Here is a 27,220-nt window from a genome sequence, read left to right as displayed (position 1 = left end):
GTTCAACTTTCCTATAGGGCATAAGTTGCCACATGAAATGGATTTTAAATGAACTGTGTAGAGCACTCCTGAGAATCTGTGCATCTCCTTTATTACTTGCGCAGCACCATCTCAGATTAACACAGGGTCAAACTTATTGAGATGGGAAAAAATTCTAAACAGCTGGGTTTTGGTAAAAAATTAAACCTTCATTCTAGTACTCTAACACTGCAATCCTAAGGAGAGTTACTCTAGTCTAAGCCCAATGGGCTTCTCAATGAGCTTAGATTGGAGTAACTCTCCTTAGGACTGTACTGTAAGTTGTCTTGTTCCACTTTAGACATAAACTATAAACAGAAGTGTTAAGGAGAGACTCTGTCATAAAAACTGTCATCTATTAACCTAGCCCACTGTTGTTGTGCCTCAATATAACTCATAAGCACCACAATTGCTACTTAAAAGCATTCACGCACCTTGTCAGCAGAAGATGATGAGAACACACCAACAGTTCTTCCAGCAGGAAAAAACGCTGAATCATATCAAAGATGAGGAGAAATACAGAAAGGCATTAGAGTTCTTCAGTGTGTTTGTAATTCGTAAACAAGCTTTCATTTGTGCACATTCACCGTTCTGTAGAAGTTATTACATGGCTGAAGGACGATACTGAGGCATCAATTTTTTCACAGTTGTATTATATTTAGAAATAGAATAGTCTACAGCATAAACAGGTTGTGACTTATTCGAAATGCACTACAAATCACAGTGCTTGTTCCCATATGTTCTCAGTGCAGTGAATCTAGCACAGTTTATACATCTTATCATGAAACACAGTGCACCTTCTACGCACATATATATATATAAAACAAATAAGTTATACTTAGAGCTACTGTAAAGCTCTACATCATTTAAAATGGATTACAGATATAGCTGAGTTAGTGTGTTTGGGCTTTAAAAAAATCAAAATATTCTAAAAATAATAATTCTTACATACTATAAAGTAAGTTCGTCCAGTTAAAAAAATGAGAATGGAACCAGTAACCAAAACAACTGGTCTGCTGCCAGTGCTATAATAGAATCCTCCCCACCTTTTCAGGCATGTGGAATATAATGCCTCACCAACTCCACTTTCACAGTTAGAGTACATATTAGGCTTCAAAGGGGATGAATGTTGATGCTCAGTGTTCACAAGAGACATCCTGTCTTTATAAGGCTATGGCTGTGATCTGCTTGACATGCTGCTTTCTTCCACTATGTATGCAACATAACATGGAGGCAGTGTTCCATATAGAGGATACACTCATAGAAGTCTAATTTGCACAATGTTATATGTAGATTCTTTCATGCAATATGGGAATAATCACCTCACATATCTGTGCTGGGGCAAGGGGGGGGGCAGAGTATCCGCTTTGCATACAGAAGGTCCCAGGATCAATCCCTGGCATTGCTAATTAAAAGGATTAGGTAGTAGGTGATGTGAAGGATCTCTGCCTGAGATCTTAGACAGCCAATGCCAGTCAGAGCAGACAATACTGACCCAGTATAAGGCAGTTTCATATGTTCATGTTACATTATGTACATGATGGAAGAGATAACGTGCCTGCTAAGTGTATGTATTGGACTTAAACACATTCAAGAAATATATCTAATTAAGGTAATTATTTTGCATGAATGAAACTGGTCAAAAGCTTCTTCCCAAATGCTTCTCAGACATTTGGATATGTTTTGTCTGCTTCAGTTACTGGTTCATGCATGCAAAAGAATGAGGTGGTTGAAGCACAGAATGGGCTGCACCACATGAGACTGCCAGTGGAATACTACATCTTGGAATGCTTTCCTAGGTTAAAAACTCCTTTCAAATAGAAAACCAGCACAGAAAGCAACAAACAGTAGAACCTTTTTTTTCTGTAGTAGGTTACTATTTGAATGGAGTCTTTTATACAAATGAGTATTTAAAATTGGAATACCCAGTTTGTGGTCTCAAGTGATGAAGTCCATTGTTCCGCCTTTTTCTCCTGCATGTGTGAACCAAGCCTATGTTCTGTGATAGTTATTTCACACTATCAAGTTTTTATATTAAAGCTTACAATCATCAAATGATTGTTTGAATCCAGTGGAGAGTTTCCACAGACAAAAAGCCTTTCCACCCACAGAGCACAACTTTCTTACCTCCCCACTTCTTCTGAAGCCTAAAATTTCTGCCAATGCAGTGAACAGGGAGGCAACAAAGATGGTATTCCATACCCTACTTCCCCTGTACAAAAAGAGAGATTTTCTTATTTCTGGATAACAGTTGCATATTTCTGGACGTTTTGTTTAAAGTCACATAGCTTAACGTTTAACATAACATGAATACAGGAAAGTGAGTCTGGTGTTTTGCACAAAGCTCTTCTGTCAGGCATTAAAATGGTAGACAAGCACAGCTGTTGGTTTCAATGCATTTGATCATTATCCTGGACAGTAACAGGGTTTATTGCAATCAGTAGTCATTCACAATTTCAAAATACCAAGAGTGGGACCACAAACTCCCTTCTCTTTTGGCAACTGGGGAGCCTTTTACCAGTCAGTAAAATGAGAACTGCCATATGACATATATAAAATCACTTAAAAGTCATCACATTACATTCTATAAACAAGCTGAAGTTGCAATGGTTTAAGTACCTCAAAGGAGTAAAGCTACATTCTTGAGAGCAGATAAATAAACAGCAGCCAGGCCTTTGCTTTTTAAAAAGGTTCTTAATGTATTGTGTAACCTGATGTTTGTTAACGTAAAAGTCACTTAATGAGACTAAAATGGGCTCGTGCCAGTACATCTAAAATGTAGTAGTTTCTTTAGAAAGTCAGTCAGGTTCATGAGGTAACTTCAGTTTTACAACCACAGTTCACTTTGGAAAACATACGACAAAAACTTTCTTACTAGTAAAGAGAAAGTGGTTAGCCACCCCCACCAATGCCCACTAAGCAACTTTTTTTAAAAAAACTTATTCTTACAGCTGCTTTCTTTTCAATACAACTGATAAAAAGCTCAGCAGCTATCCTTATCAGGAAAACAGTAACACCAGCAAAAGACAAGAGTGATCCAGCAGCTGGCACAGTGGTTTGGTCCAGTGGGGTAGTCCCCCCTCCTCTTTATAGAAGTGAAACTGGAAAACTAGGGATGGTTACTCTTACGATGCAATCTTATGGCAAGTTACTCCAGTCTAAGACCATTGAAGTCAATGAGCTTAAACTGGAGTAACCCTCCATAAAATTGCCCTGTTAATCTGAAACCACAAAGCACAGAGGCAGCTCCTACACATTACACTTATTTTCCCTTCCAGAGTTTCATCTTATCATTTTGTCATACTGGTTTCTCCTGAAAGAGTCTCTCTCTTGTTTAATACAGTCAGTTTTGCACAAAAATGGAGCTTCCTGCAACACAAATGATGTCTTGAAAACCAGCTTACTCCTAGAAATTCACGGTTCAAGAGGGCATACTCCAGAAAAACGATACCCTTTTCAATCTATCTTCACAGCTGGGCACCTCTATAAGCATTGCAATGAATGTGTCTGACATCTTGCCTTTCTATTTTGAAAATGAGCCAAAGCATTTGACTAGTTACTGAATGCAAAACATGGAAATTGTGTCCTCCTGACTGCGCATGCCAGGTTTTGCTGTTCTTATTCAATGGTCAAGGGTCTTGTCAGATTACAAACAAAAAATGCTAAAGACTAATTAACAAATAACATTCTTCCTGAGTTTGTGGCAGAAAAAAGTTTCATTATTGGTCCCAAACAAAGTCCAAAGCACTTTAATGTTCAGAAGGGCCCTTTCCCCAAATGCCCAATGATCACTCTGATTTGAAGTAGGTTGGTGAGGATGTCTGTATACTTAGCTGAAGAAAATCACACAGGAAAACAGTACAGTTCTAATGCATATCAGTCCATGACATTTCTATCATACTCCTCGCCCGACATGTCCTTCATTCTTAAATCCAGTAGACAACATATTCTAGCCTACCCTATAGTACTGCAGATAGATCTTTGTCAGAATGGTAAATGTGGGACTGCTCCACCTGCCTTCAGTAGTTTGGTAGATGAATTCTCCTCCTCCCTAGCTACTTAAGAGAACAGCCTGCTAGTGGGATAAACTGCTGTCAAGGTGCTGCATTTCAGTTCTTCCATACATTATAAAAAATGTGCAAAGTCTAGAAAGTGGATTAAGGCCATGAACATTTGTCCGATATTGGTACAAAAGCAGGAATCAGAGGAGATGATCAATCAGAAAAGGAGGGATGTGTGTGTTGCTCTCAAAATGCTACTGCTACTACTTGGCTTTTATACCAACAGCCAGCAGATGGCCCTAGAATTTCTAATCCTCCCCATTGTTGGGTTGCAATATTATGAACCAGATAAAAGTTAACTGTCTCACAGCAGTGACCACTTTCCATTTCTACTTATAAGGAAACAAGAGCATTTTACAGGAAACACTGTGATGAATGGAAACCTCATGGATTTCATTACATGTCAGAACTTATTCCAGTGTACTTGTGAGATGTGCTCAAGCTTCCCAGCAGCTCTTCGTCCAGTAGTAATATGCTTTATTCCAGTTGAAAGAATCTCAAGTAAAACAGTCAGGCATTTTTGTCTGAGCAGGGGGGTTAATTCCAGGTATATCCTTTCGAAAGGCTCACTGATGATGCTAGGAAGATGAAACTTGCCAAAACTCAGAGTTCAGTAGTGAGTAAACATTTTGGCCTTTTTGCAGCATCCTCAGTCACAGGACTGAAAAGAAAAAAATGATACATAGGAGATGAATCTAGGGGCAAGGGAGAAGGACAGGAGAAATTGCTGGAAAGAAGGTTCTTTCCTAGAGTCTGGATGGACCCATTTACTGAATCAACTCAACTCGCTCAAGTCATCCAATCAAGTAAACAACACAACAGACAGCTAACTAATTCCTTCTCTTGCATGGAATACAAGGAAAATTCAAGTTGATCAATTTAGGAGGAATCCAACACAAAAGGAGCATTTTTACTACATATGGTCAATAGTGAGCATACTGCAGTAAAGTATGTAACAGCAATGCACATCATCGCCCTCTTGTAATACCTTAGTCCATGTTTTCCTTTTCCCTCTGTGAAAGAGCAGTTAAGCACCGATAAAAGTTGGGTACCCAGGATGGACAGAGAATCAGTGGTGGAGACCGAGCCCCACTCTCCCTTATAAAAGATTTATGAATCACTGATGTAACAGTCTTTTCTCACAGTTTTCTTAAATATAATAGGGGGACTAATATAATAGGGGGACTAAAAGAGAACAATGCACTCAGAACCAAACAGGATTCAATTTAGAATTTCAGCAGCAGAATGAGATGCATTACAGCATCCTGAAAGAGATGCGTCACAGCAAGGAAGAAATCCTAACCTGGCCATCTTTTCAGGTGAATATAGTGAAGGTGAGGAGGCAGCCAACGTCCCTGTGCTGCCTTTCATTGTCTTGAGAGCTGAGGCCAAATCATTCCCCAAAGGTCCATTGGAAGTGAATCCAGTCTATATTATGAAAGAAAAATGAAAGAGGTCATTAAGACAATGCAAACCAACCATATCAGAGGAACGCAGTCTGCCTGATCTCTGCAAGTGGGTGCATGTGTGCATTTCCAAAACTGCATGTACAAGTGCAGGGAGGAGGTACTTGCGGGTGAAAGGTGGCCTTATTTGCTCCCCCTGCAAATACTAATTAGCATTTTATCTTCAGGATATAAACAAGAAATCTTCAAATTTTAGTGCTAAATTGCACAAAAGCAAAGTCATTTGCTTGATTTTTTAAAATATAAACAAGAAACTCAAAACAACATTACCCAGATTCCTAACCAGTTCCGCTGTCAACAGTTAATCAAATATGATTTAATTTCTAGATGGTATGGATTTTAACAAAGCAAATACACTCACTGTTATTAAATATTATTCAATAACTTACTGGCACTAACCACCTGGGCACAATTGTGGGTGGAGATGACACCTAAAAGACAAACGCAGATAAGGAACTCAGAAGATGGCATGCCTGGGATTCAGAAGCTGCTCACACTTATATACTTAGAAAGATATGATAAACTCCCAAGGAAAAATAAAGCATGGCAATCAATTAATGAAGAAAGTAAGAAGATACAATGGTTGGTATATCTTCAGGCAATTTCCAGATTGCTCTCAATATGACACAGAAACAGAACAATGTGTATGTCAAAATGGATTCAGAATTTTGGGGAAGTGATAACATTCCAAAAGTGGGAAAATTTATAGATGAAGGGTATAAAATTTACTGTAAACCAAACATTAAGAGAAAACTGGTACAAGATGTTTTATCAGTAGTATATAACTCCAAAAGATATAGCAAAAATGAATAAGAATTACAGTGGGTTATATTGGAAGTGTAAAGAAGTAGAAGGTACCTTTTATCACATGTGGTGGACATGCAACAAAGTTTTTAAAAAATGGAAAGAAATTCATGTGGAGATTCAAAAGATCTTAAAAACGGACTTTGCAATGAAACCAGAAACTATACTGTTGGGAATAATGCCAGATAATATTGAGAAAATATTATATGAATCTTTGAGCTATATGCTAACAGCAGCAAGGGTAGTAATGGCAAGTAAATGGAAAGATGAAGAATGCCCAACTAAAGAGAATTGGAAAGTTAAAATGACAGAATATGTGGCAATGGCAAAATTAACAAATTATACAAATAGAAGACCCATCAGAGAATTTGAAAAGAAATGGGAAAATTACTTTGCCTATTGTAGATAAAGATGAGAAATAAAAGACACAAATAAATAATGTAAATAAAGTACATTTGAATAGGAGCTCAGATTGACGGAGGTTATTGAAATATTGTTTATTATAAGCCAGTTAATATAGTATGGTGCATTGTAGTATAGTAATGAAATGTATAGATCATGGTGGGTTCTGAGTTGTTGATTGGAAGGGGTAAAGCGGTAAATATTGTTAGATACTTTATAATAATATTTTTGGTTTATTAGCAAGACACAGTAGAAGTGAGTGGAAATGTCTCTGAGAATGGTTGTTGTGGGTTTGAACATAATATCCAAATGACGTATAGTGATCGTGCTCTATCTAGATAATCTGTGTAAAGGGTATCTCAGTCTTCCCCAGTGCAATGGGTATTTTTGTTTTTCCCTTTTTTCTCTGTATCTCCTTTGTTGTTTAGAAAATAAATAAAAAAATAAAAAAGAAGAAGCTGCCTACTGTCTCTCCCCTCTCATCACTTTCTTTTAGACCTTACCAGGCATATAGCTGATCAGACATGCCCATGCTATGATTTCAGCTCCCTGAGATAAAGAAAGAGAGATTGACTCATGCTTTCTTTGTAATGTGATCCTGAGGCACATGATATAGCAACTTTTTTGAAGCTAAACATGGAGAAAGCTGGCCAAAGTCTGAACAGAAGGTGGATAAACAGGTTGTCCCTTCATATATTAAATAAGAATACAAATCTGAGTCACCTGAACTTGCTCTATTTTCACATAATGGTGACATCTAAAGCCACAGCACTGGTGCACAAATCGTATCTGTAGGCACATTCCATTCTTAAAAATGGTTTTTAATGATGCTAACCAGAGCTACAGGTAGTAGAAATAGGGTCTATCACTGGGTCTGTTCCATTTGTATGGATACAGAATCCAACTATGTACTCAGAGGGATTAAAGCAAGACTCTGAAAGCACTAATAAAAAAGGAAGTCACTTGGACTGAAGGGAAAAAAACACTGCAAGGATCAGAAGTAGGACTGCGGTCAGCTCTGCAGCCAGCTCTAAGAACCTGACTTCAGGAATGTACCTGCAACACAGAATTCTAATATAATCTTAGCCCAAGACTCACTTGCAGCAGAATTACTATGAGAGTAATCAGCGCAGACAAATATTTGGCTAAATGTAGAAGTGCCTGGTGTGCACATAACAGAGGCATGAATCAATTATGCTTTTCTTCTAAAATTATCAACAACACAATGAAAAGTGCCAAGCAAGGACAAGGTGCCATTCATTTTTACTCTTACCCGAGGCATGGCTTCTGTAAAATCAATGAGGTTTTCAGCCTGTGATGTCAACAAAATCTCCAAGTCCTCTGGGGAGTTCTACAAAACAAACAGATCTGCTGAGCATTTCAAAAGTTCAGAAGCCTTATCTCTGATGGTACATTTTACTTTGCTTTGCATCTGCTAGGAGAATGCTGTATATGTTTTGTCACACAGTACAAGTGTGTGGCACATAGGTTTTGTTCTTGCACTCTGTTGATATAGTCAATGGTATAGTAAGAGCAAAGAAAAATCACCTGTCCTCACAGACAAAGCAGTCACATACCATTAAAACATCAGCCTCCTCTGCAGGAACCAGGTTAGGAGGACTCAACAAATCTTCAGGGCTGGCAGTAGCATTATCCTCCTTTAATTCATTCCTGGAAAATAAAAAATATTCCCCCATGATGGGCAGGATACACAAAATAACCAACTCTATCTTCATGACTGCTTAGCTTGAAGATGTGACAATTGACCAGTAAGAAGCAAATGCAGCCTTTGAAGTCAATGTCCTGTTGCCTCAAGCAGCACCCACCCACCCACCCCACCATCTCAGGGTGCCGGAAAGGCCTTGTGCTGTAGGAAGAAGGCTCTTCCCAAGAGCTCTTGGCCCTTGTCTGCTAAGCAAAAATTTGACAACTGTCTCGGAAATGTTTATGGCCATAAACATTTTTCTTTTTCCACTTGAAGAACCATACCATCTCCTCCCAGATCCACTGCTCCTCTCCACCGTCTCCTGAGGGACTTTCCAACTGTTCCCGCCTTGCAGCGGGAGTCCTCATCATTGAAATTAAAAATATTTACAAGAGAACTCATATGATACAATTTTTCTATTTGAGAACATATGCGCTTTTCATTGTTGTTATACCTTGTTGTATTTTTGATACTGATTTTTGATACTGAGTGTTGTAATATTACAGTGATTAATTAGACTCTTGAATGAATTTATATTGAGTGCTTATAAAGCTTTTGGAGAAAATCCTTGGAGTATCTGGTATATTGTTGTATTGCTTACCTGTTTGTTTTGGCATTCTGAGAAAAGGGCAGAATGGATACAGATCCATTAAACATAGAGAAACCAGGAAATGATCAATCACCCTGGCTTCCTATTAATTTCTCAGCACTGCTGAAGTCTCAGCTGCCATTATTTCATTCTCTTTGATGAGCAGCTGATTCTTGATTCTGTCCCTGCCAACTGCAGAGCCACTTGCTGGAGTTATAGGCTGGAGAAATACTCTTTCAGTAAAAGGCTTTTTAAAAAAACTTTGTATTTAGCAAACTCAGCATGGATCAAATTATTAAATAAAAGGGTTTCCTGGTTTAGGCACAAGAAATTGAACAAAAGAGAGGGCCAAGCAGAGTTGGTTGCAATTCCCAACACAAAAATGCTGTTATGAGAGCATTCAGTGGATGTGTAAGGGGTCTCAATTAGTAAAGATAAAGAGAACCTTCATTAGCATATTGGTTTCCATGGAAGTTTGCAGCAATGAAACTAGAATGAAGCTTCTTTAAGGGATGCACTGTAGCATAGTATCTTTAGATCTTCCCCCTTCCACAGAAGCAGAGGTCTAAAGACAAAGCACTAGTAACGCTCTTCTAAGGGGTTAGATGCACAGCAATCCAGAAAGTATCTCAAAAGAAGGTAGCATTTTGAGGTCCACAATGAATTAAGCTGTAGGTTTTGCTTTTTCAGCCTTGCTTGTTTAGACTCTGCATCAGACATGTTAATTGCTCCTTAGCATCTGGCAGAAAAGCAGGAATGATTACATTGGTGGGAAATTGCAAGGATAAACTGAGTTAACAAATCAGGTGAGTTTTACCCTTTCCTGTGCTATTCTAAGCAGAGTCACACTTTTCTAACTTTGCTAAAGTCAACGGGCTTAGAAGGGTGTAACTCTGTTTCAGATGGCACAGCTAATGGCTACGCATCAGTGTAATGACCATGCTATTTCCTTGTTTTAGGAACATTCCCTCCCAGAGGACTTACAGAACAAAAGCATTCAAGACAGGGATTGCTGTCAGGCCTTCTCTTGCCTCCTGGAACACTGGGCTGTGGGCTCGTAGCGGGCTGTTCTGAATTTTTCCTGTCAGAAGAACGTTCCTGAACAAAAAAAGATCCAACGGCATGGGTCCCATTGTTTTCTCCAAGAACATTTCCCACATCACCATTAAAGGGTACAGCAGCCCTGCCCCCTAGCAGCATAAATAATGGCAATTTTCAGCCATTTGTCCAGTGCTTTGTTCACCAGTCACCACATAGCAAAGTTCTGGATCAAGACAACCTACACTCTGTGACAAGAAAAACTTATTTCTGCAAGTTGCGTTAAGTAAATATGCTGAGATTCTGTTCATTTTGAGAGCTGAATTCTCTGCTTAATGCCTATTTCTGCATTCAAGTGGTGCATCAACTGTGAAACACACCAAGCTGTATACTCTGCTCTGAATCTTATTGATTTAATCTGAATTTAGCAAACAAAAATAATGTCCTTGGCCAATCTTTCTGTGGCTTTTAACACCCCTCCCTCAGAGGGAGGGAGGGAGGGAGGGAGGGAGGGAGGGAGGGAGGGAGGGAGAGAGAGAGTCCTTTTCAGCCTCTCTCAGAATAGCGGCCAAGAACTGACACTAAGCCACTGGAATTACGCTACTGGTTTGTGTCTTAAACCAATATATTTGTTCTGTGAAATAGTAAGGTGATGCATGTCTCTCCCAACCCAGCAATTTTCAAAAGTAACCTTATTTTCAAAAAGGTTAGTTATGAGAGTAAGGATGTAAATTAAGTTTGAACCACAAAATGCAGAAGTCTTATCCTGTAGGTGTGTTTAAGCCACACCAGTCTTAAAGCATCGTTTAAATGGTGCTTTTTGCTTCACAAGGTCCTGCTTATACTACAGTGAATTAGCGTACAAGAACATCCACATGCTTCAAGCACCTGGAACCTGTACCTGGAAGCAGCATCTTGTACATTAGTGTTCTTGTTGCCAGACATGCTATCCTTCCTTGTGATCTACAAGAACATGACAAAAGAGAATGCTTTTAGACATTATCCAGAATTTCTAAGTTTATGGAAAAAATGTTTCTTCTTCACAGGGACAAGTCATGTCACATACTAGTGGTTCAAAGAAAGCAATACACACAGTTTTAAGTATAGAGTTCAGAGATCTGCAGTGTACAATGTTTACAAGGAATTAAGTGTCTCAGTATTTATGTTAATTTTTCAAATTTAAGCACCCGCTGTGATGTAAGAGACATCTAATACTGGATCTTTCCGTTCACTGTCACTGCTTGAGGTACTCATTGAACCTTGAAATATGCATGGATAAGTGGTTTAGTTAGGTACTTTAACAATATTTTAAATTCTCATATCTTCTCTTTGTAAAATACCTCTATCCTATTCAAATTCCATGGGAAACTTGCAGGTGTAGTGCTGGCGCAAAATGCAAAATTTTATTGCTGAAACCATCTTATAAGGATTTAAAGCAGTGGTCTTCAACCTTTTCAGATCTGGGACCCACTTTTAACTTCTGGTTATGGTATGAAAGCTACTAAGGTTTCCACATGTGACACCCAGTCATATGATAGGAAACAAGGGAATCATAGGTTTACAACCTCATCAATGTGACATCAGGCTAGTGTGCAGTCAGAAGTAGGGACAGGAAGTACAAGGCAAGCACACAAAGGTTTACTATATTAAGGAACAAGACAGCTGTTAGAGCCATGGAGGAAACCTCTCCATCACTGAATAATGTAGCTTCTTTGTCCTGCTCTTCCTTTCAGTTTGTATGCAAAGGGAGGCAGGAGACATTGCACTCTTGTTCTCTAGACATGCACACCAAAAGCAGCAAAAAAGGCACCTCTGTAGGGCTCACAATCCAGCAGGTGGGGCTCTGGAACCCATCTGATAGTCCAAGCAAACCAAATAAGGTAATACATTTAGTTAGAAAACTGGTCCCCTTATATTATCTGGGCTCTGATTCTTATAACTTTTGCTGATGAATAAAGTTTCCTGACTACAACTGAGAGGACAGTTTTGGCAATGAAGAGTATGGAATTCAGTGACCTTTTCCATCACTGTCACAGCACCAACAGCACAATATACACAGTTATGTCTAGAGCACCGATTAGTATAGAAAACCCACCTTTGATTGGGTATGGACCACATCAGCAAATACCTGAACTGCAGCTCTTTCTTTGTGTCCTGCCTCAGCTTGAGCCTTCAAGATATTGCTCTTGAGATCTAGAGGCAGCTGTCCAGAAGCACTCCCAGGGCTCTCAATTGCATTGTTCAAACATTTCTCTGTCAGTTTCACCACCTCCTCCTTGGAAAGAACACAGCCACATCTATTAGCAGTATCTCTTCTGGGAGAACCTGGTAGGTGAACAGCTGTGACAAAACAGCACAATGGCCCCACCAAAGGGTACTCCAACCAGAAAAGATATTCAGTGAAGCTTCAGATCAACATGGCAAGTGCTAGAGAAAAATGTGTGCTGTCTCAGTAGGACCCAATTACTATGCACGCATCTGGTTCCTTAGCAGGAACATTTGAAAAACTAGTTAGCAAAATGCTCAATTAGCATCTACATCTAAAATATCCCAACACTAATGTTTTAGAACACAAAGTATATTCAGATATTAGTGTGACTACCTCTCCATTTCCTCTGTAGCATTCTGTTCTGGTTTTTCGCCACCAGGACGGCAAGGCTTACCCAATATAAATACATAAGAAATAAATAAGGAAGTGGAGACAGCAGCAGAGGAAATAGTGGGATAGATCCAACCATCCTCCGAAGAGACTTCCTACAACTTAAGCCGCTGCCCCTCCAATGGAAAAGCCACCTAAAATGGAGAAAAGCTTCTTAAGCAGGACAAAAGCTTCATAACTTTCTTCAATGGAGTAGTAGGATAAGGGAGGATCCATTCCAGTAATTACAATGAACAACTGCTTGCTGCCAGGACAAAAGAAGCACTGTTACATCAGATCTGTTTTCCTGTAAATTTCCCTAGAAGAGGAGTGGCCACAGACATTTCGCTGCGCCAAGGAGCTGCAACATAAAGGCTGAAGTGCAGTCCAGCCCTATCCAGGAACAATCTCCAGCCACAATGACTGCTGCTTACAACTTAGCTGCTGAGATGAGCCTGCAGCCTGCCTCCTTCAAGCAGCAAAAGACAAGCAGCCACTGGAATCCACTCCCTGGAACACATTTGGGAGGAAAGGATGTCGACCACTGCCTGTTCTGCTTGCCAAGAAAATGTTCCCATAAACTTTGTAAATACTTTCAGCAAAAAGAAGCTTCTCAGTTTGCAACTCATTAAAATCTCCTTCTCATTAAGCTATTAGATTCTCCAAGTCTGCTTTCCTCTGCAAATCCTGTTTACTTTTCTTGTAACCCCTCTTTCTCCTCTGCTGAGGTCCACAGTGGGGAGGGGAAGAGAAGAGAGAAAAAGATAATACTCCTTTGCCTCTCTTCCTTCCACCATAATTATAGCGCTTTGAAAACACAACAGTTTTTGAAACCAGTCCAGATTAAATAGTCTGCTTGTTATTGTTTTTAATCATCCAGAAGTTCGATTTCAATAGAAAAAAATCTTTCCTGTGGAACACCCTAAACAAGTGAATTCAACTACAAACAACTGCAAAATGAGACGGTAACCTGGACCGAAAAGATTCTTTTTGATGTGCTTCTCCAACTATGTAATTGTCTACACCTAGTGACCACTCATATATATTTATTGGAAATAAAGAATATCTGACAATATACATTTTTAAAAGTCAGTAATGAGGTTTAGTTTTCACTGTTCCCTACATTCCAGAAACTCAAGACCCTAAAACGCTTGGGCATCTGAAAATTAATTGCTTCTTTCAGTGCCAGCATGCCTGTGAAAAACTTGGCAGTGGCAAGTTTACATGCTTCCAGCCCAGTAAGCCGCCCGAAATCTCAGCAACTCTCTTGTAAGAATAAGGCCATCACAATATATCTAATTCTCAATACGGTTGCATCTGTGGGTACTTAAATCTGGAAACTGGACCATGAATGGACAAGGTGTTGTTGTGAGGATAAAATGTAGGAGTAGAAAATGATGTTCCATTTGTCTCTATTGTAGAGAAAAGCAGGATATAAATGAAGTAAATAAATATATTTGAATGGGGGGGCAGTAAAAACTATGTTTGCTGGCTGGTGGGGAGGGGAAAATGAAGATATGGGGGCTGCCAGAAAGTGGGAAAGAGCGAGTGATTCTGCACATGTTGGATAATGCACTTCCAATCCTCTTTATAGGTCATTTGGAACGGATTTTTTTGTGTGCAGAACAAAAAATCCATCTCAAACAATTGATAAAATGCATTGAAAGTGCATTATCCAACGTATGTGGAATCAGCCAGCAAATGCTATGATGAGAGGATACAGGGGAAAGAAAAGTATTCCCAGAAGTCTTTGCAGGTTCCCGATGACACAACTGGGCCCAGCTGTGCAAGCACCACGTAACTTGGCCAGAAATTCCCTAGGGAGAGGCTGCCAGTGGAAGAGAAGGAGGGAAAGGTGGAACCAGGGTTGGGCAGTCAGACTGGGTAAGTTGGCTCGTGGGTGCAAAGGAGTGAAGGATGCAGGAAAAAACAAGAGGCTATGGGGCTTTCTGGGAAAAGAAACAGCAGGAAAAATGAGATGGTCCCACAAGACTTTGCGTGTCCCTCACTTGTTCATACTAAAGTTTAAAACAGACAGCTTATGGACACAGGTTGTATTTTACATTCAAATATTTCAATGCATCTCTAAAGCAAGGTAGAGGCTGGCAAATCAACCAGTTGTGAGGAGACCATTTCCACCATTTTAAAGAGAATGGTTTGATGAAAGCTATTCATAATGCCTTTTGGTGAAGTTATTTGACTTCCTGTCGTGGGAAACAACCTTCATAGCTGAAACAGAAAACTTATTTCTTGTTCTACTTTTGACATTGCCAAGGTTGTTACAAGTTGTCCCTTTTCAAGATTTTGACATTTGTACAACAATTTATCTACCAAGATACTGTGTGCTTTTAAATCACAAAGACTAAAAAAACTAGCAAGATCAACATGAGCAAAATGAATTAACCACCAATTCTGGCTTCAGTGCTTACAAGTTTTAAGATTTCTAACTACTCTTTCTGTTACCAGTTAAACTACCTAGGCCAATATTCATATTTATAAAGCCCTTTCTACATGAACAAGCCACTGAACAACCTTTCTTACATTTTGTACTACCCACTTTGCAAGCAATATGTGCAGAAACTTGCCTGCCATAAAGCTAGGGATCACTGAAATCGAAGAGGATCTAAAAAAAATCAAACAGGAACAAACTGTTCTAGAAAGATTTTTTTAAATTGGCAGGTAGGCTCCTGTGAATACAGCAAAAGGAAGATACAAAAAAGGGGCAAGAATTTCAGCCAGGGAACTTATATACAGAGTTAGACTAGCCTTTTGCCCTTTGCAGGTCATCTGCATAAATCACAGGATAAAGGATGACTGTTTGCTTTGTCAAGCCGGGAACAATTGTTTGCTTTGCAAAGTTCTGCAGGAACATAATTAGCTCTCTTTGCTAACAGCTCAGCAAATTATGGTTTCTAGCTATAAACAGGTGATGTGAGGTTTGGTCCCTAAAAACGGATTGTTTGCTTATTTTAAAAAATTATTTTAAAACATCTCTCTGTGCCAAGGAAGAAGATGTGCACAGCACCAATAGGTAGCCACTTCCAAAAGTTGTGAACCACTATGAAACTACTAGGAAAAGGCAGGGTGAACATTTAAATAAGACAACATTTCCCCCTGAAAAGACTGTTTAAAAGTACAGAATTAAAATAATGTGTGCTTGACTGCCACAGGTTTCCATGGAAGTCATCACTATTTTGGGTGCACTCTTTCAAAATGGTACATGAATGTTCTACCCGCAGTTTGCTTGACCAAGGTGTCTCAAACCTCTGTTGAAAAAAAACCCCTTCGTATAATTAATTTTGACTCTTAACAGCATGATTCATTTCACTGCTTCTTGGTTTGCAAGGCTAAATAGCCTTTCTGTAGAATAATACACTATTGAAAAATCCAAGTATCAGTTTGTTATGCTTCAGCAACCATGACCCTTAAGTCTTCTTAATTACAATGAAAGACTCCCTTCAATTCAGAACCTATAATTTGTGAAGGTAGCCACAAATTCACAGTAGATTCTCAATTAGTATCCAATTATTGCATATGAAGAAAATGGCTCTAGTCCATGAAATCTTATGCTAGAATAATTTGTTTTTGCCTTTAGGTGCCACCAGACTCCTGTTTAGTTTTTGGGGCAACAGACTAACACTCTGAAATCACACAAATTCAGCATAGTTAAATAAGCACTCGAGGCAAGTAATAATAACTGAGAGAGGTCTGTTACTGAGATTTTGTTTCCTTTGCCTCTTAAAGCTGAAGATGCAGCAGAACAGATAGAGACACAAGAACATGATTGTGTATGTGTTTGCTTCTGTTTACAATGAAGAAGAGCATTCAAAAGAACAGAACCCCAGGCTAATCTTCTTACAGACTGTGTAATCTTTATAATGCACTCACTAAGCAGAATTGTGCACAAGGCACAGATAAAAGAGGTTACAGAGGCTCCAAACACACATCCATATCTACCTTTTCCTCAGGAGGAGGGTGTGTTAATACAGCCTGGGAAACAAATACCAAACACAAAGAGCTGAATATTCCTTCACAGACTCTAAACTATTTGCCGCTCATGCCAGCTAGGGAGAGAGAGAATGTATTGCTCTATCAATTATAGTTTTATCCTGTTTTTCAGCCAAAAACTGCCACCCAAATTAGTTCATAGCAATCAAAATCCAATAACAATAGTTAAAAGGTAACACAAAATGCTGCTATGTGGTAGGTGTAATTCATGATGGAGTAGAGACGGACTGCAGCCTTCTCTCCCTGTCATGTCCTCAGAGATAGCAATTGCTAAACTGCAGGGGTCACCCCCTCCCCCTGGCAGGATTAGGATGAAAGCACAATGGAAGAGAGGGGAACTGGCTGCAGCAACTACTCATTCTCAGCAGTTATGAGTGTTCAATGAATGTGTGTTGGAGGTGGGTGAGAGATTTTCTCAGCAGGAACAAATTCCAGCTACAACAAAAAGGTATCTGGCATTAATGTCTCGCTAATGGCCTTGAGTGAACTAAGAATTTCAAGAGTGAGATACAACACGGCCATTGTCCTTATACTCTGGAAAGAGAGTGGGAATGCTACAGAATTTTCATCTTGTCTGTGTGAAACTTGTTTGGTGGTTGTAGATGGTATGCTATGCAGCCCCAGTTGTGGCCAGATGAAAAGGGTCACTCTGGCTTAAGACAGTTACAAGTACTGGACGTTTTTTGTCTAGATGTGACAACAGGAGATTTGTGACCTTTTAAAAAAGTATCAAGTAGCAGCTGCATTCCACTCCTGATTCAGTTCAGGACTCTGATACAGTGGAAGAAGGGATCATACTGTATCACTTCTGCAATCTTAGGTTCCTTGGTCGGGCTCCTGGGCTACTCTTTGCTAGGAAAACCAGAAACACTGTAAATATATATGCAAATCTGGTCCCTGTCTGCCAGGAGCAAATAAGATTAATTTAAAAGATTTATATTTTACACAGCCCAGAATCTTTCTGAGGCAAGATATAAAATGAGATTATTAACACAGCATAATGCAAAAGAGTTAAACCCCCTTCCCCATACCATGGCTCAAATCCAAGTTTGAGGCTGCCCCTGAAGTCACTGGCTGCAGTTTTAAGGGCAATGGGCAATCCATTCATGGGCTTCTGGCCACCTTACCTAGTTTGACTTTCATGTTCACTGTCTGAGTATTAAAATTCTGGTTTTGTCAGCTACTTTATACTTAGGGGAAGCAGCATCTAATTTTTCTATAAACAGAAAACAACTACAATTCTACCTAGGGGTAGAAGGGTCAGAATGAGAAATACCTACAGTCCTAATGAGGGATAGATTGCATGGTCTGGAAAAGAGGTACTTAAAAGAGAATCAGGAACGCAGCCAACACACTGTGGGAATCAAAAATAATATTAGGTTAACAAGCAAGACCTTGATCAGGGAGCTAGTAGGCAAGGCTGCGCACAGCTCTGGAGTCTACTGCAGTTTGGTCTACGCCTGCAGCAAAATGAGGGGGGAGAATTCTGAGGTGACAGAATGGGCAGTACCACTTCAGAATGCAAGGGGAAGAGGTGGCATTCCCCCATGTCAGTATGTCAGTATCTGAGGCCAAGCAAAACTCTGAGTACTGGTGTGAAGCATTATGGTCATTTAGGGTTCCTTTCTTCTCTTCAGCTGTAACAATCTTTGTCAAACTGTCTCAATACTATTCCTTTCTAGCATAGTATTGGGCCAAGGTTTATTCCATCATAAGGTCATAGGACCTCTATTTATGTAGAATGGTTTAGGTTTGGAACATGGGCCATGGTAGTGGAAGATCAGATCAGATACAGCTACACATTTTAAGATGTTATGGAGGACAGAGAAAAGCAATACCACTGATTACAGCAATAACCAGTTCCACCCACAGATATCAAGTAAAGGTGTACTGAATAACAGTTATAGGCTTGCCAGTAAAATAGAATTTGTCTCTTCCAAATAGCACATCATGGCAATGTCACTTCTAGGAGACCAGGGTGTGTGTATGTTTGTGGGTAAAGCAAATAAAACAAACTCCTTCAATTGGACATAATTTCTGAAACTAGCACTGCGAACCTGCATACATACAGGTAACTGAATCCAGTTGTCCATTTTTAAGCTTGCTGTGTCAATGGTGATTTTTCTGTACAACGGCCTGATTTCAAGGTTTTTTAAAAAATTATTATAAAACTTAGCCTTATTTTAAAGGCTAAATAAAATACTGATATTTCTGGATTCTGGAAAAGCCATCAGATTTTTGTGATAGAAATTAGGTTATGCAAAATATCCCAACCCATTTGTTTCAGCTGTTAAAGTTGTTTCCAAATATGGCTTACAGCCAGGACAGAAAGGTGGAGAGTAACTAATGCATTAGAAACCTAATCCCTATACTTCCTAAGTCTAGGAGCAATGAGTGTAAAATACCTGTTTGTTGACGTTGATGTTTATATTGGAGTGAGGAACTGGAACTGGGCTAATTTCTACTTCCAGCTGCTTCAGTTTCAGTGATGCATCCTCAGCTACCAAAATATAAAATAAAATTAAACAAATGAGATATGTGATTTAGAGTATAGTTCTGCAATTTTTTTTCATTTCACCTTTACCATTACAATCAATGTGTTACACAATTAAAGCTAGGGGAGGCCATAGTGATACAGCTGCGCTGGCTAAGCTCTGCATCTCTCTCTCTCTACAGATCTATGAACCACCACTAACATTTGTACAGGGAAATGCAGAATATTTAGAACAAACATAACTCCTACAAAAGTGCAGTATAGAGATTGGGGTCAGAATTAAAATAGTAACATGGTTTCAGCATTTTGGCTGTAGAAAAAAAATACACATCAGTGTGTTTACTGAAGCATAACACCACCAGGGTATAAAGAACAGAAAAAGGAGAGGCACAGTTTATTTATTTACTTGTTTCTTTGTTTGTTTGTTTTGATGTCTATTCTGCCCTCCCCACATTGGCAGGCTCAGGGCGGATATATAACTATTGTTTTGGACAGGCAAAAACATTAGGATGTTTGAGACACTGATGTTTACATACTGTTAATGGGACAAGATCACCCTCCTCTCCCAAAGAGTCAGTGGCATGTGTACATATCTGCATGAGGACTGGAATAGAGAACCTTCTTCAGCATCATGCACTGCACAGACATTTCATTTAGGCTGTAGGAGAAATCACATGTTCTACAAAACACAAACATGGCAGCTCTGTTTTAAGTAACAGGCACCACAACTCACCTTATATCCCAATATCACTACACTGAATAATTCCCCATTTGCTACTGCTGTGCAGCAAGAGCAGAGGAATGACAGCACGACACTTGGTATGTTGCACTACACATTCCAGAGCTGGAGAAAACATCTAATATAATTGCTTCTTTTAACATGCTTTGCACTAATTTTGTACAGGATCTATAACCCCTTCATGCTTGGTATCTTGCCTGCCATTTACTGTATTTATAACAAAACTATCTCCATTCTGTTCTGTGTTCCAGGACAGAATTTATGATGCTCTTTTAGCATAGCACAGAAGGGGAAGGGGAGGAGAGAAGCAAGCACAAAGTTGCTTCATATAAGTTCCCTTAAGTAACCTTTGGATCTAAAACCTCTGTTATGCAACACATGACTGGGTTTCAGGAATGAGAGCTTCCAATAAACTGATGGTCAGGTTAGGGAAGCTTATTCCACAAGGTAACATAGCCTCTACAATCAACTCAGATGCTTTGCAATGTAACTTACAAGTAACAGTTTTAAGTTTCCCAATAAAGACTGCTTCACAGAGCACCTTACCAATAGGATCCACCTTCTCCGAAGGGTGCTCTTTTGTGTCGTGGCCAAAGAAATTAAGGCCTGCCTCTTCCACAGTTCCAGCTGACTCTCCGGCTGAAGGCAAGCCAACAGCAGCGTCAATACATGTTTCCAACAAGTCCTTGTTATCCAATAAACCAATCACCAAAGGTATGCTATACAGGAAAAGAAAAGGAAAAAGATTTGAGATTGAACAAATCCAAAGCAAAGATGTCAACTATGCAAACACAGGTGTGGCATTACTCACACGCGAGCTCACTGCTGGTACCCCTATTTTTTGGAACTCTCCTCTAAAAGCTTAGAGCCTTATGATGCCAGAGGCTCAGAGGAACTCCACCCTTGATATCAAAGCAGAGAATCATGATTAGGCTGAGTACAGGAAAAGAGCAATTGGAAGAAGAGGACCCCCTTCTATAAAGACCCCTTTTTCTGTGATTCACCAAGGTGCTTCACATTTGGGATGATGTATGACCTAATGCTGGCTGGTTAATAACCTAATCTGACAAATGCACCTAACCCTATTTAAACCGTCAATCAACCATTTGGCCAGGCAGGAAGACTCATGTCCTAACATATTTACTCTTCCCAAAACTACAGATTACTTTCTACCTGACCTAGGAGGGGACACAGCTAATAGCATTTGTCCACAAGCACCCCACAAGGGATCCAAGACTTCCTTAATCCAACCACCTTCTAGAAGTAACGGGTGTAAGAGGGGCTTTCCCCAAGTCCCCCCATTTTCTAGTTGGTTCTGCTCTCAAACCTTCTCTCCAGTGCTGAAATGAAGCAAAAGGATCCTTTTTTCAAGGAAAAGACAGTACATTATTTTCATTATTCCCATTCTACCTTGCCTTTTCCCCACTAAATCTTTCCCTCCTCTTCGCTCATCCACTCCCTGATCCTTTCCTATGCAGCATTATAGTCCTCAGGCTTCCTATCCACCCCCACCCCCACCCCATGTTTCTCTCCTTGCCAGGGATTCTGTTTCCCCTTTTATTCAAATTCTCTCTCCCTCCTGCAATTTCTATTTTTTGCATCTCTTTCAGAGCAATCTCTATCTCTTTCTCTTCTGTTTGGAAGGGTGGTTTCTTTGGACTAGCCTGAGGAAGGATAAATCTAGCATAACTGGAATGGCTTCCACTGGGAACCATCTGGTTTACCTGCTGCCTATGCTCTAAATACTTGTGGGATTGTATAGGCCATCCAGTTATTCATAGCATACAAATTCCCCAGACATAGTATTTGCATTGATTTTTCATTCAGCTTGCTTTACCCTAGCTTTGTCAATTCTGAAAATGTTCAATAAAGACTGAAAATCTCTTCCTTCCTTCTCTCTTCTCTCTCCCAATTTCATCTATCCTGCTGAAATTGCTCTCATGTAGAACTACACTCAGAAAAGATCTCTCACCCAGGAACTTGGGGTGGAGGGACGTCTGAAGGTCTGAAGTGTACAACCTGCATGCTTACCAGAGTACAGCAGGCAAGCACTTTTCCTTATGCCCTTACGTGGCAATTTTTTTCTTTTTTTAAAGCAGGCATCTACAGATGACTTATAATCATCATCATCATCATCATCACCACCTTTTCAACAGGCAGCTATGCAACTGAAACTCTTTACTTACCTCTTACATGAAATTTTCTCACAGTTCCAAATTAGTCTGTGAATCCCATAAAAAGATCACCAAAAAGACATCATTGAACAAATCTCAAGCTAACTTGCTTCTATCATTCACCCATCACATTTTTTTGATGAAGGAAACATTGGTTTAGCCAGAGCAAAGAGAATTACAGTATCAAGCACAGAGCTGCTTTAAGACCACATCGTCAGTTGTTGTTTTTTTAAAAAAAAATTAAATAACTGACATTCCGTTGGACTCTGTCAGGCTTTAAAGAAAAACACTCTGATTGTTCCGGCATTCAGAAATGGGCAAGAAATGTCTTTAAGTGCTCACTTAAGTTTCTAACAAATCTATTAAAAACGTTAAACTACAGTTATTTAGGCATGTTATTTCTGCTTGTTCTGCGTCTCAACATGTAATTAACACGCACACACACGAAAAACTAGAGGATCATGTGGATGTACATACTTTCTCCCTAAATTCTCTGTAGTCAGCACATACTCACATACAATTTTATTTTTTGGGAGGGAGGTAAGAATCTGTATTTCTTGCTTGGTTCAAGAGCCTATAACTGGTAGCACATGCTTTGCATACCGGCTTCAGTCCCTGCCATCTCCATTTAGAAGATTTCCAATGGCAAGGCCGGGAAAGAGCTCTGTGTGAGACCTTGGAGTGCCACTGCCAGTTGGAGTAGATGGTACTGGATATGGTACTTTATACATTTATCACAATTCTGTTACCATTGGCTGCAGTGAACATAGCAGAAATATCTTTGGCTAAGAAGAGTTTAGAACTGCCAGGATATTTTACAAAAAACTCCACTGGTCGGTTTAATGAAGATTTATTATAAAAATCCAGTTCAAGGTAAGACTTTGTTAGGAATGACACATCATCAACAAACAGTAGTACATGTAGTTCAAAGTACTGACCCCCCCCCCTTTCTGGGGGTTGGACATTCAGTCTGTGAGAACCTAGGCACTCAAGGTTGTCTTGTAAGCACTCCCAGCACTCCTGGCTAAACATCCTCTGAAAGGGAAAAGAAACTTCAGCTGTCTCATCCCCCTAGAGGGAGGGAGGTAGATGCCAACCTCCTGACATTTTCTGCCACCTCTAAAATTAGCCTCCCTCCAGCTTTTGTGGGTATTTCTTGTGAAAATCTCTTAAGACCCTAGGGGCTCTAATGTCTATGGCTTTGACCCACTCAGCTCGACTCTTAGGAAAATGTTTCCATTGCATGAGGTAATAAGGTACTCCTCTTGTCAACTTGGAATCTAAGATTAAGTCAATTTCATAATGTGGTTGTCCATCCATCATTAGAGGAGGGGGCTAGGCTGGTTTAGGGTGCCACTTGTTTTCTCCAGGATCTTTCTTTAGCAGACTGGAATGAAATACTGGATGAATTTTTTTCAGACTCTTTGGGAGATCCAGTTCCACTGTTACTGCATTTATTACCTTCAGCACTTTAAAAGGGCCTATATATTTCCACCCAAGTTTTTTGCTTGACTGGGTGCCATTTAGATTCTTTGTAGACACATACACCTTGTCCCCTACTTTCAAATCCCATAGGAGTGGTCTGTGCTTATCTGCTTGTTCTTTATAATCCATTTTAGCTTGTTCCAAGGTTTGCTTTATGACTTTCCACTGACTGCTGATTTCAGACCACCATTGTTGCAAGTCCCCTCCTTGGTTAACTGTATCCTGCTCTAGTAAAGGTATGGGTTTTCATTCAAAACCATGAGTGACCTTGAAGGGGGTGGCTCCAACAGAACTGTGTATACTGTTATTGTAACAATACTCGGTGAAAGGAAGAATATCCACCCAGTTATCTTGTTGATAATTGATACAGCATCTTAGAAACTGTTCTAATATCTGATTTGATCGTCTTCGTCCTTCTGTGCAGCCCCACATTGGGACTGCGCAGGCGCAGGCCAGCCGCGGAAAAGATTTTTCTAGCTCTAAGAGATGTGAGGGGGACGTTCGGATCCACCGCGCATGCGCGCCGGTGTTCCCGCCAATTTTGAATGCATATATATCCGAACGTCCCCGGCATTCCCTCAGTTCCTTTTTCGCCGCCGTCGAAAAGGTTCTTATTGTCTAGCGTTCGTTTCAAGCGTCTCTTCGGAGTTTTGGATCGTTTCTTCTGCTGGTCGGTATTTTCCCCTTGTCATCTGTCGGGAGATACCGTTCATTATGTCGCAGACATCTTTGTTTAAAAAGTGTCATAAATGCGGCACTAAGATGACCCATTCGGACGGCCATGAGCTCTGCCTCATCTGCCTGGGCGAGGGGCATGTTGTCGAGCGCTGCTCCATTTGTATGTCCTTCACTCCGAAGGCAAGGAGTGATCGGAAGGCCAGGCTCCGTGCCTTCTTGTGGGATGCCAACCTTCTCCCCCCCAAGCCGTCAGGCTCTTCGGGAGATAGGCCGCGCTCCGCCGCTCCGTCACCGGCGCTGTCTCGTAAGTCGCCAGAGCCGCTCCCCTCGGAACCGACGGGGCAACCCGTTCCGGAGGCCCGTCCTGATTCCGGTTCCGGGGATCGTCCTTCGAGCCGGAAGGCCAAGAAGCGTTCCGCGCCCAAGCCGAAGTCCTCCTCCAAGCCTTCGGTTCCGGAGGCTGTTTCGGAGCCCCCGTCCAAGAAGGCCAAGGCGAAGTCGAGGGCCAAGGACCGTGCATTGTCCCCAGCTCCGACTGTGCTGCCTGGTTCTCCGGCCGAACCAGTCCTGATACCCGACGATGTGGTGAGTCTCCACACCCCGTCGCCTCCTTGCACGCCTCCTCCGTCGGTTCCCGAGGAGTTTATGCCGTTTCCGCCTTTCCCGGAACCGTTCCAATCTTTTGAGCGCTCCCTGCCGTCCGCCCCGGCGCCTTCAGAGGCCTCCGTTCCACTGCCGTCTACCTCGTCGGTTCCGATGCCTCTTCGCTGGCCTGCCCCGGTGCCTGCTCCTCTGCCCCCTTGCCAGCCGGTCGCGGGGGTTGGGAACATGACCTCCTGGCAGGATTTTGTGGCGTGGTTCCAGCAGTCGCTGCCCTTCCTGCAACATCCGTCGGTTCCTATGGTCTCCGTTCCGGCTCAGCCAGTCGGGCTCCCAGCACCCGCTCCTCCACCTCCGGGCTTACCTCTGCGACCGCCGGTTCCTGCAACTTATCCGTCGGCCCCGACCGCTCACCGGTCTTCGGTTCCGACGCAAACCTCGCCGGAGTTTTCGGATTCCGAGGATGATGAAGGTCTGGCGTCACCGTCGGAGTGCTCTTCAGACGCGGCCTCGGATCCTTCCCCGGATGACGCCGTGGGTGGGCCCCGCTCATCGTCCCCGAATGACGATTACAGGCTATTCTCCGAACAAATGGTGCGGATGGCCGCCGCGCTGGAGATAGACGTCTCCTCCACGACCTCCAAGCCCAAGAGTAAGCTGCTGGAGGCGCTGTATTCCGGGTCCCCCGCGTCGGTGGCGTTTCCCCCTGTGGAGGATTTTGTTGATAACGCTCTCGCGCTCTGGCAGGCGCCGGCGTCCCTGTCCGCGACGGCAAAGAAGGTGGAACGGTACTACCGTTTAAAGCAAGATGATTGCCCGTACCTCTTCAATCACCCGAAACCCTCGTCGATCGTGGCTGAGGAGGGTCAGGCTCGGTTCCGTTCCGGTTCCTCGTCGGCCCCGGCGGACCGAGAAGGCAGGAAGCTGGATGGCGTGGGCAGGAAACTCTACTCATCCGCGTCTCTGGGATTCCGTATTGCCAACTTCCAGGCCATAATGGGATCCTATAATCTCTTCCTGTGGAAGAGGCTGTCTTCTTACCTCTCCGACCTCCCGGAGGATCGCCGCCACCTGGTTAAGGCCCTCCAAGCCGAGGCCGTGAAGCTGTCAAAACAGCAAATGACAGCTGGCAAGGACGCCGCCGACTCTGCAGCGCGAGCGATGGCAACTTCGGTGGTCCTGCGTCGGCACGCCTGGCTCCGGTCCACGGCCCTGCCTCCAGAGAAGAAGGCGAAGGTGGAGGACTTCCCGTTCGAGGGGCCCCAGCTCTTCTCGGAGAAGACGGATGAGTCCCTCTCCCTGATGAAGAAGAATCAGCAGACGGCCAAGTCCCTCGGGGTCGCCCCCTCAGCCCAGTCGTCGGGTCCGAGGTATCGCTATGGTCGGTTCCGATCCTACCAGACCCCTTACCAGCCTTACCAGCAGCGTCAAGGGCGCTTCTTCTCGGGCCAGTCCTACGGTCACCGATCCTACTCTGCCCAGCAGCGTCACCCTTCCAGGCGCTCCGGCCGGTCCAAGGGCAGGCAACAGCCCTCTTCGCCCAAGCCTTCAACCTCGGCGCAGAAGCCCTCGGTCTTCTGACTGCGCCTGAACGCTCCCCCGTTGGCCTCCGAGGGTGCTTCCTCTGCTGCCCAGTTTCTGGACAGGCTTCGACCTTTTTTGCCCTGTTGGCAACGTGTTACTTCTGACACTTGGGTCCTGTCCATTGTGGCCCATGGTTACAAGTTAATGTTTACAGATGCACCTCCTCTCTCTCTCCCTCCCCGTTGTTCTACATGTTGTGATGTTGTGTTACACAATAATGTTATGGAGTTGGTTAACAAAGGTGCTGTCCGGGTGGTCAATGTCTCTACTTCCCCATGGGGCTTTTACTCCAGATACTTCCTTGTGGATAAAAAGGGTGGAGGTTCCCGGCCCATCTTAGACCTTCGAGGCCTCAATGGTTATTTGAAGGCTGAGAAGTTTCGCATGCTGACCCTGGCGCGAGTCATGGAACTCCTGGAAGTGGGCGTCTGGCTGGCCATTCTAGACCTGAAGGATGCCTACTTCCACATTTCTATATTTGAGGGCCACAGGAAATACCTGCGGTTTGTGTATGGGAATTCTGTGTATGAATATACAGTGTTGCCCTTCGGGCTAGCCTCTGCACCCAGAGTGTTCACAAAGTGCATGGCCACCGTAGTGGCATACCTGCGGTCCCAGGGTTGCTTTATCTACCCGTACCTGGATGACTGGCTCCTGGTGGGACCCTCGCCTGACTCTCTCCAGGCCCATATTGCCCTCACTTTGTCCGTGCTGGCTAGGCTGGGCTTGGTGGTTAA

At 42.0% G+C, this 27,220-nt stretch overlaps 1 protein-coding gene across 1 annotated transcript in view; it reads right to left on the bottom strand.

Moving 5' to 3' along the window:
• Positions 1–654: 654 nt before the first annotated feature.
• Positions 655–27,220, bottom strand: part of EPB41L5 (erythrocyte membrane protein band 4.1 like 5) — a 103,800-nt gene continuing 77,234 nt past the window's right edge. The window contains exons 17-26 of the mRNA XM_054972993.1: positions 20,509–20,681; positions 19,135–19,229; positions 12,212–12,358; positions 10,985–11,046; positions 10,030–10,143; positions 8,329–8,422; positions 8,025–8,102; positions 5,935–5,976; positions 5,383–5,507; positions 655–4,740 (exon numbers count right to left, since the gene is read on the bottom strand). Coding sequence (XP_054828968.1) covers positions 4,683–4,740; positions 5,383–5,507; positions 5,935–5,976; positions 8,025–8,102; positions 8,329–8,422; positions 10,030–10,143; positions 10,985–11,046; positions 12,212–12,358; positions 19,135–19,229; positions 20,509–20,681 — 988 coding nt within the window. The 3' untranslated portion in view covers positions 655–4,682. The remainder of the gene's footprint in view (positions 4,741–5,382; positions 5,508–5,934; positions 5,977–8,024; positions 8,103–8,328; positions 8,423–10,029; positions 10,144–10,984; positions 11,047–12,211; positions 12,359–19,134; positions 19,230–20,508; positions 20,682–27,220) is intronic.

This window comes from Eublepharis macularius, chromosome 2 (assembly GCF_028583425.1).
Source record: "Eublepharis macularius isolate TG4126 chromosome 2, MPM_Emac_v1.0, whole genome shotgun sequence".
NCBI lineage: Eukaryota > Metazoa > Chordata > Lepidosauria > Squamata > Eublepharidae > Eublepharis > Eublepharis macularius.
The sequence above is the reverse complement of the archived record's forward strand: the minus strand, read 5'-3'. Positions and strand labels throughout refer to the sequence as shown.